We start from the raw sequence: 16,225 nt of genomic DNA, 5'->3' as shown, positions 1-16,225 counted from the left end.
GTTCCCCTTCCTGGTCTCTTTATATATGCAGGAGACCAGGTCCCGGGTGGAGTCCAAGTCGAATACATTATTGAGTCATACTATCTTTAAGCTTCTTTGTCTTGAGCCGCAAGTTGAGCATATGGACTCTTGGAGTCGAAGTAGGCTTCCTTGTGGGCCCCCGGCTGGGCCATGACGGGTATGCTCGAGTCGAGTACGTGGTTAGTCATAACCACGTCAGTAGCCCCCAAGTGCCTAGTTGAGTCGTAGACTTGAGTAGGGACTTCTAGAGATGAAAGCTTTACGCACGTGTTGAGCCAGTTGCGACTGAAGATGTTACACGCATAACCCTGTCGACTCGGAAGTGCATCGAGTCAAAGGCATTTAAATTTCGAATGAGAAGTATTTTGACTCGAACATTGTTCGAGTCAAATCACAAGTATGTAGCTGTCGGGTGACAGTGATCATTGTTTCGCTAGATGTAGCAGTTTTTTAGTCATAGGGATAAGCGCTTAATGTGCGTGGAGTGCTCGACAGGTCGAGTCCAGTAAATTGCTCTAGGAAAAAGACAACATTAGCTTTCATCAGTACTCGAGTCCCCGGGCTCGAACATGGCAACTGGCGAAATTCGACTTAGCCTGTGAGGACATACAGAGTCGAATCCCAGTTTTTGACTTTTCAAGTGCTCGACTCAATGGTGAAGAACACTAACTTATGCCATGGGCACGACTAATACTGGAATAGCGCAGACGATGCGATTCCAGGCCCTATAGGAAGCCTACGGGTCTTATCTTCACGTAATGAACATGGGTTATGGAGTGACCCTTAAGTTAAAGTGTTGTTGGACGGACGCAGTCGATGCATATCCAGGCCTAGTAATAGGGCTTACCTTCACGCAATGAGCGTGGTTTGACTGGAATAACGCAGCTGGTGCGATTCCAGGCCTGATAGAAGATCTATGGGTCTCACCGTCATGCAATGAGCATGAATAAACTGGAGTAGCGTAGCTGGTGCGACTCCAGGCTCTATAGAAAGATCCATGAGTCTTATCTTCATGCAATGACCATGGGTGAACTAGAGTCACGCAACTGGTGCGACTCTAGGCTCTATGGAAAGATTCATGAGTCTTATCTTCATGAAATGAACATGGATGAACTGGAGTAACGTAGCACGTGTGACTCAGTTGCGTTCGACTGTAGTCGGTCGACTTTCATGTCATGGACATGGACTTGGGTTTATTCACTTAATGGGGCGACCCGTAAATAGACTTTATGAAGCCTTGACTGCTGGGAGTCAAATTGACATAAGCCGAGCATCTAACAAGAAAGACTCGACACGAGTCTAGGTGTTTTGCAATGAGCAAATCACCCCTTCAAGTAGTAGAAGATTCGAGTTATGACGTTCGAGCCAAAATCGTCATGGATGACGTATCCAGCGAAGATAAAGAGCCATTTTGGTGAGCTGATGTGACTGAGTGTGCAGTCTAGCCTGATAGCTAGACGCATTGTTGGCATGCGCCAGTGGAGATATGACCGCATGCTGCGCGGTAAACAAGGCATAATGATAACTTCCTTGATTTTCTTTTACAAACGGACTTATAGGAGAGAAGAGTGAATCAGTTTCACCCTTCTTCTTCCTCGCGCCTGTAGACAAAACGGTCAAGCTTCCATAACCCAGAGCTCGTGCAAGTTTCAAGCACAACGAAATCTCCTTCAATCCAGTGAAATGGAAAAAAAGCAAGAAATGCGCAGCTGCTTCCGGGGCGGATTCTCACCGCACTTCGAGTGCCTGGCCATCATCGGCGGTGAACCGTGAGAGGGTTGCCTCAATGCAGGAAGAAGGTCTGTTGTTAGCGGAGCCAGGACGCATTCATTTCCCCAATGAAGAGGTAACTGACGAAGAGGTGACTTCGACACTGTCCATATTACCGGACTTGTATCTAGGAAAGTTTCGAGTGTATGTGTTGGTGATCTCGTCGGCTAACAAGGACATAGGGGACACGATTTACCTAGGTTCGGGGCCCTCAAAAGGTATCACACCTACGTCCTGCTTGTCTGTATTGTATTGATGAGTTGATTACGAGGGAGCCACGGGGCTAGATGCACAGATTCGATCTCGCGAGTGCGTCTAGGCGGCTTCTATGCTAGATTGGTTGATCTTGGCTCCCCCTCCTTGTCCCTTTATATATGCAGGAGACAAGGTCCCGGGTAGAGTCCAAGTCGAATACATTGTTGAGACATACTATGTTTAGACTTCTTTGTCTTGAGCCGCAAGTTGAGCATATGGACTCCTGGAGTCGTAGTAGGCTTCCTTGTGGGCTCCCGGCTGGGCCATGATGGGTATACTCGAGTCGAGTACGTGGTTAGTCATAACCACGTCAGTAGCCCCCAAGTGCCTAGTTGAGTCGAAGATTTGAGTAGAAACTTTACAGAATCGAAGAAAAGTGCTAGACATATAACTCTGCTGACTCGGAAGTGCATCGAGTCAAACTTCAAATGAAAAGTGCTCGACTCGAAGATTGTTCGAGTCGATCTTCAATGTATGACTGCTGGACGACAGCAACGTTATTGATTTGATAGTATGTCAAATCAAAACTCAGCTAAGTGTGGCAATTTTTGGTCATAGGGAAAAATGCTTAATGTGCCTGGAGTACTCGATGGGTCGAGTCCAGTTAATTGCTCTAGGGCAAAGACAACATTATCTTTCATCAGTATTCGAGTCCCCGGGATCGAACCTGGCAACTGGCAAAATTCGACTCATCCCGCGGGGACTTACAAAGTCGAATCCCAGCTTCAAGTGCTCGACTCGAAGGTTAGGAACACTATCTTTGTGCCATGATCAATATTGGAATGACGCAGCCAGTGCGTTTCTAGGCCCCGTAGGAAGCCTACGGGTCTTATCTTCACGTAATGAACGTGGGTTAGGGAGCGACCCTTGAGTTAAAGTTTTGCTCGATGGATGCAGTCGATGCGTACCCAGGCATAGTAATAGGGCTTACCTTTACGCAATGAGCGTGGTTCGATTGGAATAACGTAGCTGGTGCGATTCCAAGCCCGTTAGAAGATCTATGGGTCTTATCGTCATGCAATGACCATGGATAAACTGGAGTATCGCAGCTAGTGCGACCTCCAGGCTCTATGGAAAGATGCATCAGTCTTATTTTCATGCAATGAGCATGGGTGAACTAGAGTGATGCAGCTGGTGCGACTCTAGGCTTTATGGAAAGATCCATGAGTCTTATCTTCATGCAATGAGCATGGATGAACTAGAGTAACGCAGCAGGTGCGACTCACTTTCGTTTCGACTATAGTCGGTCGACTTTCATGTCATGGACATGGACTTGGGTTTATTCGCTTAATGAGGGCGACCCGTAGATAGACTTTGCGAAGCCTCGATTGAAGTAAGCCAGGCGTTGGCAAAAGCGACTCAACAAGAGTCTGGGTGTTTACAGGAGCGACTCGACTCGAGTCTGGGTATTTGCAGTGAGAAAACCACCCCACTGAATAGTACATAATTTGAGTCATGACATTCGGGTCAAACTCGTCATGGATGACGGTGAAGAGCCATTCTGGTCAGCCGATGTGACTGAGTGTGCAGTCTAGCCTGACAGCTAGACGCACTGTTGGCGTGCGCCGATGGAGAAATGACCGCATATTGCGCGGTAAACAAGGCATAATGTTGATTCCATTGATTCTCGCACCCGAAAAGTGAGCGGCCGTTTGCCATTCCCGCTGTTTCGCATCCCCACTCATGCGGGACGCATGGCCACGATAAGGATCGTGCGGCACGGATTTTTCACCAAAGTAAGCATATAAGAAGGAGGTGGGGTAAACTAGTTTAACCACCCTTCCTCCACGCAAACAAAGCTCCAGCATTTGAGCCTCCATAGCCCAGAACTCGTGCAAGTTTCCAGCACAAGGAAAACTCCTTCGACCCAATGAAATGGGGAAGAGCAAGAAAACCACAGCCATTTCAAGTGCCTGGCCATCATCGGCGGTGAACCGTGAGAGGGTTGCCTCAATGCAAGAGGAAGGCCTATTGTCATCGGGTCCAGGACGTGTTTGGTTCCCCGGTGAAGAGGTAACCCCTCGTCCCATGCTTGGGGGACGGGTTGTGTTCTATGATTTTATCATTCGAGGGCTTTCCTTCCCAGTTCATTCTTTCCTTCGTGGCTGGGGATGGGGAATGGCGTGGCCGGTGTGCAGAAGGAATGAACGACTCAATTTAGGGATTTGAACAAGGTGTGGAGAAAGGGGGGATATTTAGGGCCCGCTTGCCAGAAGGGCCGGAATGCAAAAAGGCCGCGCCTACGTGTGAAGTAAACCGTACGAGTACGTAGAAATACCGTAACGGTGACCCAAGGTGAGATATTTCGTCGAGTCCAGTGACCGTATCTTTCGTTTCCATAATATAGTGACTTAAGTGAGAATACGGCTTGGATACAGTGACTGCGGGTGCATTTTACTCTTTCTACTGTGTACTAAAATTTTGACAAACTTGCTAGGGTCACTGGTTTCCCACCGCCACCTTGCCTGCAACGGTCGCATCTACCACCCTAAATCTGTGGTTCGGTTTGACCGTACTAGCCTTCAGAAAAAGGTTAATAACAAAGCATCACAAGTTCACGACACATAGAAAGGCTTGTTTCTTTTGTAAAGGACATCCAAAATACTCTCTCCGTCCCATATCAAGTGACTTTCTATTACATATATCTAAACACTTTTTAGACATAGATATATTCATATTTGGACAAATTTGAGTAACTTAATATGAGACGGAAGAGTACGTGCATCTAAGCTTTGAAGAGCATGTGTACAAATGAATTACTTTGCAGTATATACAGCAAAATGCTACAAACATAACTACACTCGCCCACCCATTTTTAGCAAAAGATAGTGATACAAGAATTCCACAATAACACCACTTTATAGCACGAGAAAATGAGTTATTTTATTTATACAGTGAACTCTACGTGATGCTAGAAACATTACTACATGAAACCATTTGTTTTTGCCAGGAATGCTGTAAGAATAATATCGACATACTTTTTTTTAAGAAACACAGACGCAGACAATCACAAGTACGCACGCACACTCACCCACCCCTATGAACACAGGCACGCATGTACACTCTATCCCGATGAGCACCTTCGAAAGACTGGTTTGGCACATCATCTTTAGATTGACGAAGCACAATGTCGGTTACATCTTGAAATAAATATAAGAAAATGCGAGCACCCGTTTAAACCTGGGTGTGCTGGTTCCACCACAAGGAACCAACCACGTGAGTTCGCATAATATCGACATACTGACATCAAGCAAGAAAAGAATATCATAAAATGATGTCAAGCAACAAAAGCCTAATAGAATTCTTTGGCTATCTATGTACCAACCGCCTGATCTGATTCAACGGGGCACAAAAGCATGAACGCACTGAAGATCAGACAGTGCAAATGCCCAAAAAACAGAGATTCAAAGTTCCCAAGCAAAGCTAGCGGGGAATTTAAAACTGCAACTGCAACTATCTGCAGACATGCAGGAAGTAAACTCAGCATAGTTACAGCAAGTATTTTAGATGCTGGCGAACTGAAACGTCCCAGCACCTCCTGGAGCTTCAGGTGAATCTCAGCTGCTGGCGGCGTCCCCTTGGGGACAGTCCAAGCTGACGGCAGGCGGGGCTCCAGCTCAGCATCCCCCGGACACAGCCTCTGCCATTATTAAGGTGCCAAGCTCGGTGTGAATATATAGATGATACGCTATATTCAACAAGAAACGAAATGTGGATAAGGGAGTTCAAGTGGGCTCTCTAGCTAGTAGATAGAGAGTTAGTATTCATCTTGGGGAATGGGGAGCAATGCGTTGTAGACGAAAAAGATGTTGGGCTTGATCCCTGAAGACGAACTGCAAGTCGTCGTAGTTGGCGGCCTCGCCGAAGAACATCTTGGCGACGTACGCTGTCGGTCCTCCAGCCGCTGCCACGCGCGCGGCCGAAAAGGGTGATGAGCATTGTGTTGGACCAAGAGGAGGAAGGCGTCGACGACGAGACGAGGGCCAGCAGTCCGGCGCGCGACCCTGGAAAACAGAGCAGGGACGAGCTTCACAAGGCGCCCCGTCGGCTGCGTCGCTCCTTTGTTAAGAACATACATACTCGAGGACAATTTCTCAAGTCGCATTACAGCGGAGTGCCGGACCATCAAAACGTGGAGAGGAAGAAATTAAACGAACATTGTTCTCTGTTCTTCCCGTTCCCTTCCCCGCTCAATCCCTTCCGCGCTCATTCCCTTCCGCTCTATAAAGCCTAAGCCTCGACTGCTGGCATCAGCACGCCACACGAGACCCGACTCACATCTCTGCCCTCCGCGCCCGCCCTTTCTGAGCTCGCACCGCGTTAGCATTAGCAATCTGCGCGCGCCCACGCAGCTTGAGCGCGGCAGCCATGGCCGACGAGGCTGAGGACAAGCATGTGCTGCTTGTGCACAAGCTCGCAGTCGCACCACCCGTGGCCGCGGCAGGCGTGCCAGCCGCTGCGTCCTTGAGGGCGGCTCTCGGAGTTGGCGACGACCTGGCTGGTGTCTACGGCGGGGAGTTGGCCGCCGATGCCGTGGGAGATGCGGCCCTCGCAGCGGCAGGCGTGCCAGCCGCTGAGTCCGTGCGGGCGACCCTCGGAGTTGGCGACGAGTACTCCGGCGCCGGTGTCTACGGAGGGGGTTCGGCTATGAGGGATGCTCGCCACAGCAACGTCTTCACGTCGGAGTCCTTCAGCTTCGACCTGGACGACTTCGACGGATTCCGCCCCAGCCGTGGCACCGTGGTGCGAGCAGTGATTGCTGGGTCTGGAGTTGTCTGCGGTGTGCTCGCCATGGCATACTTCGCGGTGGCACGATGGGGCTAGTGCTTCTGGGGCTGGACCTGCGGCCGGTCTCGATCGTCGCCATTTCGACAGGGAAGCATTTTGCGGTTAAGAGGTCGTGATGGGATTTTAGCCTGACGTTATGTTGTTTTTGTCCCTGCCAAATCATCGATATGCTCTCCGCAGTTTTGTGATGATCCTTTTCCTTTATTAGTAGTTTTCAGATCAGTTTCCTTATTTTAGGAACTTCCAATCTGTACTCCGTACTAGTCTACGAGAAAGTAATTGCGAGACTAATCGATTTTGAGGATCTTTCTTTTTCGGATTTCTGAGCCGTGCGATTGCATCAAGATGGGTGCGTGCGATGTTTGGTTTTCTTTGTTCGTTTTGTTTTTCTTTGCTCCATTCGCCCTCTTGTTGAATTGACCAAAAGGGTCCCGGAACTGTCGAGAGGGGTGGGTGGAAGGAGGGCAGGGGCTAGGGAGGCGATTTTGACCGCCTCGTCGCCGGCGGGAGTTTTGCTCCGTGTTTCTGGCTAGCTGTTGTTCGTGGGGTGGGGCTTCTGATGTTTTGCTTGCTGGGCGGAGCAGGGGAGGGGGACGGGAGGTGGTTTTGGATCTGATTTCGCCGACGGCGAGCTTTGCCTACCGGCGCGGTGAGTCTTTGTCCGGCGAAGGCGTTCAGGCGAAGGCAGTGGGGGGTAGCGGTGCGTGTTTGTGCTTGTCGGCGTCAGAGTCCCCCCCGCCCCACACTCTATTATGTCGTTGTTTGCTCGAGATTTTGCTACTGACCCGCTGATTTTTGTCGTGGATATGCCATCTCTGTCCTCTTCGGGATCTGCCTGTGCTTGTTGCGGTGAGTGATTCATCTGTTCCCTAGGGAGAAATCGGTGTATTTGGTTGCTGTGATGCCGGTTGCACTCTGCTCTAGGTTGTTTTTACTTTCAGATTTTGGAATTAGAGTTGGTGAAAGTCTGCATGTATTTATGTTGTCAGATAGTGGTCAGATTAAGGAGCCAGATTATGCCTTATGTCTTGTGCTATGTGATGTGGACCTAATTTCCAGTGTAACTTCCCCCATGCCTGTAAGTCATACTACTTGTATGGGAACATATCTTTTCTCTTCCTGTGTAATTCTCTGTTGGTTATTGTAGCTAGTTGCACGAAATGCAACGCAACTGCAAACCTGTAAATGTGCGACACGTTGTTTCATGTGTCTCTTATGTTTGCTACATGCTTAATCTGTTGTAGGGTTTGTAATTTTTAAAAGTGATATGTATATTTCATTGCAATTGCATTATTTTTATTGTCTGAATTACAAGCATGTCAAGTTGAATTTGCAAAACATTTTTTATTGTTCTAGTTGGAGTTAGTACCAATTCATGCTACCATATTTTGTGTTTGCTTTTCACGTAGTCATGGGAGATACCGAGATAGTGTTATTGGTTCTGATGAGGAGGATTTAAGCTCGGATTCTGACCTTGACGACTCGGATATTGGCAATGAACCATCTCGGCCGCCACTTAAAGTTGTTGATTTAGATGATGACAATAACCAAGATAAGCCTAATGTTTGTTCTTTCTTTCTGTTTTACTGTAATCGTTTTAAATCACACCCCCTTTCAAATCTTCTTAGTAGATTTTTCAAACTGCAATTACATATACTATTAGGGGAGGTATTGATATGTTCCTTTCTTTTACTTTTTTAATCATGTAATCTATTCATTTTTGCAATGCTGTCTCAAATCATATTGTACAGCTTCCAGTATTGCAATCCTATCTTTATCCATTCTTAGCTTTGAAGCTTGGGTGGTTGGTTTCTCAAATTTTTGCAGCATTATAGCACTGTTGCAATTTTTATGTGGTTGAGGGGATGGTGCCCTGCCTTATTTTGGTTTTGTACAGCTACTACTACTGTTGCAACTTGCAATTCTAGTCTCTTTGTACCCTTTTTCTTTGATTTTCAGGGAAAATCATTTTGGCTGCCCGTTCAGTTTATCGGTTTGGATGATCGCAATAACCAATATAAGCCTGATGTTTTGTTCCTTCTTTGTGTTCTACAGATATCTCATTTTAAATCGCACTCCTACTTTAAATCATATTGCATTTCTTTCTGCTGTAGCACTACCTTTTAACAAGTGCAATTTGCAGATGTATTAGGGTGGAGGGGTGGGGTGGGGTGGTGGATAGAGATGTTCTCTTTTTTTCTATGGGAATCTATTCATTTGCATTGCTTTTTATAAATTAATTGTACTCTCTCCGTCCCATATTAAGTGCAGAAATATTACATGTATCTAGACGTACTTTAGTATATAGATACGTCCATTTTTAGACAAATTTGAGTCACTTAATTTGGGATGGAGGGAGTACTGTTTTGCTCTACTGCAATTTAGAGAAAGTGCAGTTCATTATTCATTCTGGAATCTGCATGTTATGCCTATTTCTGATTACAGTCTTCACTGTAGGATTCTGGTTATATGCCTAATGGCCCCTTCTATCTGTTTTATATGAACCCATTTAAATTGCACTCCCATTTAAAACTAATTGCACTTTTCCTGTTTGTAACTCTAACTTTTAACAAGTGCAATTTCATATGTATTAGGGGTGGAGGGGTGGGAGGATTGACTTGTTTTCTTTTTCTAATGGGAATCTAATTACAAACCTTGTCCTCTCTTATCTTCTCCTAAAGCTTGCCATCTCTTATCTTCTGAACATGGTCCTCTCTTATCTTCTCGTGAAGCTTCTGCTCTCTTATCTCCTGCTGATTCTTTGCTGAAATATTGTCTCACTGCTGCTTGATTTCTTGCTGCAAACAAGTAATCTCCATTTAATTTTCCCACAATTTTTTGTGTAATGCATCAAGTATATGTCATTACGCTAGTTCTTACCTTTCTTTTCTTCTTCCTTCTTCCTTTTGATCGCCGCAGCATCAAACTGGATATGCAAGCTTGTACATTTCTTTATATTGTGACCTCTTTCTCCAGAATGACTACATCTCATTACCAGCTTTCCTTTGAACTGTTGAACAATAGGTTTCACTCTTGAGTTTGGTCAATCTTTCTGCACATTGTATTTTGTCCTACCGGCATTGTATTTGTCAGTCGGTCTCCCTTTTGGTTTCACCAACTGCGGGTCCTTTAACTGGGTTACCTCATTTTGTTCTTTTGATGGTGTACTAACTTTTGAATGACTTGTCTCTCCTTGCATGCTTTCTTCCCGGTCTATAACTGTTAAACCATTAAGTTTTGCTTCTACCTATCTATTTCCAACAGAAGCATACTGCATTTTTCTGGGTCTCTCGATCCATCTGACGCCAAGTCATTAAACGTCCTTGATAGAATGTTATACCTAAGCTGGTTATTTTCTCCTGTTAGCTCTTTTGTTATGCTGTGCTCAGTATTTCTTATTTGCTTCTGTTCCTTTGGTCTCCATCTATCAATGAAATATTTTTCTTGGAGATCTGTGATATTTAGGTGGACCAGGCCCCTTGGCACATGAACGCACAATATGCCACCTTTCTGAAATTTGCAACATATGCAACTGTAATCTGATCTTGACAAGTCTACAATGACCACAAATCTCCTTTTCCTCATTTCTCTCTTTGCATGATTGTCTGCCTTGTGCACCGCATAAGTGTTTACTTTTGTTATTTCTTCGACATTGGACCTTGTTAGCTTCTAATCTCTCCTTGAAATCTGAAGAATATCGCCCTGTTAGCCTTGGGTCTTTTCAAGTTTGGGTTTCTTCTGCGTTAGTCTCTAATTTTTTTGCTTCCTTTTGCTCCAAAGATTAATAACGAGCGTTCTATCTAGAAAACGAGGAGGAAGCAATTAAGTAATGTTTGATTGTTGGTCCCTAGAGTCATAACGTGTTCTCTCATCTCCTGTTGAGTTTGCTTCTGATGATAGTTTTTTTGTATGTGTATTGCAGGTAGAAAAGTAATAGCACTGATAATTGCTTTTCAGTATTAGATTTTGTGCATTCCCTAAACTGACTGCATCAATCTCTTACATAGGTCCGTCCTGATTTTAGTTGATTGCTGTCATTTGGTGACCATGGGGCAATTTCATGTTCTTTTAAAACATTATCCACTTGCATAGTAAAATTGTAGAACAATCTCCCTGTTGTATTCAATTCAGACCATGAGATATGACCACTGCCACGTTTTTATCTATATGTACTTGGTAAATGGCACTGGTGCCATATGTTCAGTTGAATTGAGTCTGTGTCTGATCCTAGCGGGAAAAGGAGGGAAACGGATACTCAATTTAAAGTGAGTAAACAGAATTCCATACTCGATCTCATAGATCCCTATAGAATTCTGTGGAAAGCCGTATTCGATGAAAGTCGTATGTACGGCTTGGAGGGAGATCTTTCCTATCTTTCGAGATCCACCCTACAATATGGGGTCAAAAAGCCAAAAAAATAAGTGATTTTAGCCCTTATAAAAAGAAAACGGATTCTTGAACCTCTTTCACGCTCATGTCATGTCGAGGTACTGCAGAAAAAAGAACTGCAAAATCCGATCCAATTTTTCATAATCGATTAGTTAGCTTATCAAATTCTCTATCGAGCCGTCTTTTGTTTTCTGACTTAATTCTGTGAGAAGAACGAAGTGCATAAGATTAAGTTAATTGTCATACGGATATTTTAAAACTAGATTTCTTTTCTCTGTGCCAGTTGCCGCAGTTATGTGTAGTTATAGATAGTGGTAAACTATACTTGATGTTTTCATCGTTTTATTTCATCAGCACGAGAATCTGTGTTTCGTTATTCCTGCATACTCATTTGATTTTGTCAGCTCTAGAACCTGTTTTTCTTGGTGCTATTTATTTGTCAGCAAAGTGCCATTTCTATACCTTTATTTACTAGAGTACCATTGATGGGCGCTACTCATATATAGTTAATAGCAAATATTTGTTAATTCTTAATCCAAGCAATGTTAGGCGCATACTCCTACTAATTAACCTCAACGAAATTTACCTATGCTGCCTTGAATTTCTAAGACCTCTGAAGTTTGTAGCCATTGTCCTCAATTTTTCTACCCAGATTTGACCCCCTTTTTTAATGCATGCAGGCCCAATTTTATTGTGTGTGTGCGATTCAGAGCGCTGAGCCACAAAGAGAGGAACATGTAATGGTGACAAGGCCTACTTCAAGAAACTGGGCTTTGGGTCTTTTTTTTGTGTCAAGTTTGGACACTCTTCTGCCTTTAGCTATGTCATATGAGGCACACAAATAAATATTCATGTGGGGTTGCTTCTGAGATGTCCAGTTGTACTTGATCCATTTTATTGAACTTTGTCAAAATATTGCATGCTCTTGGCCTTCTGATCGAATGAACACCAACATGCTTGAATATCACCTGCACAACTACATAGTAAGATGGTACTAATTATTGTGACTGGAACCAGGAACTAATAAAGTAAGGAACAATTTCTCTATTTACTTTTCCCTCTGTTGTAGATTCATTCTCGACGGGAGATCCCTATGATTTTCTTGGCATGAGTTTTTCCCTCAGGTTCTGACTAACCTTTCTGAGATCATCTCTCAGATTTGCTCTACAGATTTAAGTCACTTTCTGAAATCATTTTGTGAAGACTGCTTGTACTTGTTCATTTCTGAGTTTTTTTAGTGGTAAGATTATGTCAAAACGTGAGTTCATTCTGTTGAAATATTATGAGATTTACTTGCAAGCCCACCAAATCCATGGGCCCGCCTAGCTCCTAACGGAAATCGATCGACACGGTCGTCGTCCGTGGCACTGCAGGCCGCAACAGTAGCAACAAGCACATTGGGCCTTGACTCTACTTTCGCCCAGGCCTGGGTTCTAGTTTTGCCCTGGCTCCTGAAATCTCACGGTCGGCTCAGCGCTTGCGGTGGTCTCTGTCTGTCGCTAGGGTCTTCTTTGTCTTCCTTGCTCCGCACGAATTCGGCCAGATCCTCTGCCTCTCACGTGGCCTTGTCCAGACGCTATGTTCTCGGACATTCATCGTCCTATGAGCGATGTCGACATGGCCGGTCGATGTTAATTAGAGGATACTAATTCCCTTCTTGGTCAACAATGCCATGTGTGCCAGAGGAGAATTCAGCTCACCCTAATTTTTGTGCTTTTGCTGTTGGTTTTGGATGTGTGCGACACTTTGTGTATGTGACACTAGCTAGAGATGTGATACAATCCGAGAACTGTGCAAAAATTGTGTTGTGTATGGCACTGGCTAGATTGCTGGAGACAATCTATGAATCGTGTGTAATGTGATTTAGGATGTTTTGTGCCATCTAATCCGTCCTATTCTGTGTAAAAACGTGTGAACTTTGGTGCTGCAGTTCTGGGATTTAGTTCACATCAATCCGAACAACCTCACCTTTCAAGAACTTTGGTTTCTGCCCCCTCCTCTACTACTGTCGAAAGATTTATGGCCTTAGATCCTCCTTGCAATCCTCTGGCGCATTTGGAAATCAAGAAATGCTAAGATTTTCTCTAATGAGAACATTACTGCTCATATTGCTCTCCAATCCTTGATTCAAGATCTCACTCTATGGTCCTTTAGATTGAAAAGACAATCAGAAAAAAATAGCGGCCGGTTTGTGACGCGATTATTTCTCATCTTGTATGTGAACTCTTTTTCTTGAAATAATATATTCAGGTGAGGAATCTTTCCCCTTGGTGATGGCCTAAAAAACGTGTGAACTTAGCTTTATGGGAGGACGCAAAAATAAGCCCCACGGAGTCCATCACACTTGGTCAATTCAAGAAACTGTGTGTGGCACACAATTATCCGTGTGCGATGATCTCATTTTCTACTTAGTGTGTGTCTATATATATATATATATCTATATATATATATATATATATATATATATGTTTCCCGTTTCTCACACTTTTAGTACAATACTGTGTATTAGGATAAAAACTGATTATTTTTCTCTAAGTTCATCATTTTGAAGTTAAGCTTATTTTTTATACAAACATATAATGTTAAATATCTTCTAATTTACATTATGAAATTTGCTTATCATGGCAAAAGAGGAATAGTATTCACCAAAAATGGAATTTGTTTTTGAGGGAACAATGTGTATATATGGATAACAGACAAATTGTTTTAACACAACCAAAAATGATTGACTCTCTAAGATAATAGAAAAGGCACGATCTCTACTGTAACAAATAAGGAACAGTCTAAAGTTGTTTCCGGCCTGCTAGTGAACAAATCACTGCTCTGAAAAATGTTCGGATCAGGAGACGTGGCAAGCTCCCCAACCTCTAGTCAGACTACAATTTCAACAATCTCAAAGTCCAAATGAACCAGTCCTGGAAGCTATGTTGTCTAACTTAAAGTTAGAATATATGATGGTCACGGCGAGCATAATTCCAGTGCCAGAGCCAATTACGCCCATGAATCCCGCCAGGAGGGTCAGCGCACCAATGCAAAATCCCACGGTAAATGCAACCCCTGATGACATGACGCGTCCATTGGTTGAAAGAAATCGTCTCAGGCTGGATACGGCAAGCAAATAGAATCATTTTAATAATTACTCATAAGTTGCTGAAAAGAAAAGGCATATATATAAACATGATGCGTGCACTTACCCCAAGCAAACGGGCCTGATATCTTTGTGCACATGCACGGATTCTGAACCAAGCCGCAGAGACAAGAGCGCATCCCATGAGCAGAAAGACATCATAGATGCATACATTTATAAGGTCACTTGTGGCGTCAGCCCAGCTTCAATTCACACAATTGACAAACGTTAATCAACATTTTAAAATACAAGGAGTAATTTAGATAGCGCGTGCAATTAATTAATGCATCAAACATATATAGTATAGGTTTACAAACTTACGTTGGTGGTGTAGTCAGGTAGTAGGCCATCCCGCTGACTGGAATCAGTTTTCCAAATTGTTTTGATCTCTCCCACTTACCGAGCAGATTTGACCAGCTTATTTCCCCCAAATGCAGCGTATAATCCCTGCAACGATAAACCTGAAACAACATTTTTCACATGCCCATCGTCACGAATTATTATTATGAAAAACAACAATAACTTGTTATGCATGTTGTGTACTACTTCTAAAATCACGACAAGTATTTAGAAACGGAGGAAACACCTCTGAGATGAAACACGTGTTTGAAAGGAGTAGGCCTTGGAAGATGATGGGTGCACATGCGAGGTACGATTTGTTGACTCTGTAGCTAGCCTGCAGCTCACACGGCTTGCCATCTGGCATCGTCTTTCTCAGCGGTGGCAAGGGAACATGGAAGCCTTGCAGGTGCAGCACAAGCAGAAAGAAGGCAAACGTCGCCATGAGGTCTCCATGCACGCCCGTGAGTGCCTTGAGCAAAAGACTTACGCTGAACAAATTATATGCAATAACTAATTAATCAGTAATTCAATGAAATCAAGTGTAAACTGTAAAGAGTAGTAGGAGTAATTGATAGAAGGTAATTAATTAATTAATTCTTACCAAATGTTGGCGGCAGTGAACAATGGGACAGCAGGTAACAGGCCGTAACCCTTTCTAAGGACCTCGTCTGAGGTAGACGACGCTGACGCCGCCGAACAAGAGCTGCAGGGCGGCCAGGACCGCGTTGTTCCCCACGCCGACATGTTCCCCCGCGGCGCCGGCTGCCATGGGGGCGGAGAGCGCCAGCGCCAGCAGTTTCTGCAGCGGGCCGTGCAGGAGGACGCGGTTCGCCTCGTCGCGCCTGACGACGTGGAGCCCTCAGAGGAGGTGTGCCGCCGCCTCGGACAGCAGGAGCGGCAGCACGCCGGAGACCATCAAGGTGCCGCGTGTCGACGCGTACGCCGCCTGGTTCCGGTAGAGCTGCAGCTGCTGCTCGCCCCGATGATGATCATCAGCCGAGGTGGTGTTGGCGATCCCGTGGAGCTGGTACAGGGGCAGATGGCTGCCGGCTAAGAAGATTAGGAGCGAGGCGGCCGTGTACTCTGCCTTGTGCCGGGAAGGGATGAGGATGCTGTCGCTGGGGCTTTCTACCTCTGGCAAGAGCCGCAACAATCGCCGGAACAGTGAGAGATCAAGGGGGGCTGCCATCGCCGCCGCTAGGCCTGGGCCGGGTGATCGCACGGACGGACGGGCGGCTAGCAGAACCCAAGGAAATTCGAAATATTACGGACGATTAGCTGGTTACTAGCTCGACTACTCGATCTCGTAAGGGCAGCGTGAGGGGATTAGAGGAGGTGACGATGCACACATATGTCTAGAGGCGGCGAAGCAGGGGAAAACCGAGTCGGTCTTGCATCTTCTGTAATAATTTCCGATACGTATTAGGGAAAGCAGCCGCCTCCGATCCTTCACAAACTATCAACCTTGTCAACCGTCCGATCTCGTCTTGTGTGAGCATTCCTGGCCGTCCGATCTCGGCTATCAACACGTTT

The 16,225-nt window shown here is 45.1% G+C and overlaps 1 protein-coding gene and 1 long non-coding RNA gene across 7 annotated transcripts; one reads left to right on the top strand and one right to left on the bottom strand.

The window, feature by feature from the left end:
* The first annotated feature begins 7,240 nt into the window (after window positions 1–7,240).
* LOC104584580 lies at window positions 7,241–12,187 on the top strand. 6 transcript variants are annotated; one of them, XR_002959991.1, is made up of 4 exons: window positions 7,241–7,912; window positions 8,244–8,397; window positions 10,757–10,841; window positions 11,904–12,187. It is a non-coding gene; the product is annotated as an uncharacterized LOC104584580 (long non-coding RNA). The 6 variants fall into 6 exon arrangements; XR_002959990.1 differs by lacking the exon at window positions 10,757–10,841 and having other exon boundaries at window positions 7,243–7,912; XR_001408065.2 differs by lacking the exon at window positions 11,904–12,187 and having other exon boundaries at window positions 7,243–7,912; window positions 10,757–11,282.
* Window positions 12,188–13,965: 1,778 nt separating this feature from the next.
* LOC104584579 (protein transport protein Sec61 subunit alpha-like) lies at window positions 13,966–16,161 on the bottom strand. The gene is made up of 5 exons (XM_024454510.1): window positions 15,294–16,161; window positions 14,937–15,180; window positions 14,672–14,811; window positions 14,418–14,553; window positions 13,966–14,324 (listed from the first exon to the last, which is right to left on the bottom strand). Exons 1-5 carry the CDS (start codon window positions 15,434–15,436, stop codon window positions 14,166–14,168), a joined length of 822 nt encoding a protein of 273 aa, XP_024310278.1. The 5' UTR covers window positions 15,437–16,161; the 3' UTR covers window positions 13,966–14,165.
* Window positions 16,162–16,225: the final 64 nt, after the last annotated feature.

This window comes from Brachypodium distachyon, chromosome 4, assembly GCF_000005505.3.
Source record: "Brachypodium distachyon strain Bd21 chromosome 4, Brachypodium_distachyon_v3.0, whole genome shotgun sequence".
Classification (NCBI taxonomy): Eukaryota; Viridiplantae; Streptophyta; class Magnoliopsida; order Poales; family Poaceae; genus Brachypodium; species Brachypodium distachyon.
This window is presented reverse-complemented; position numbering and strand designations above follow the sequence as displayed.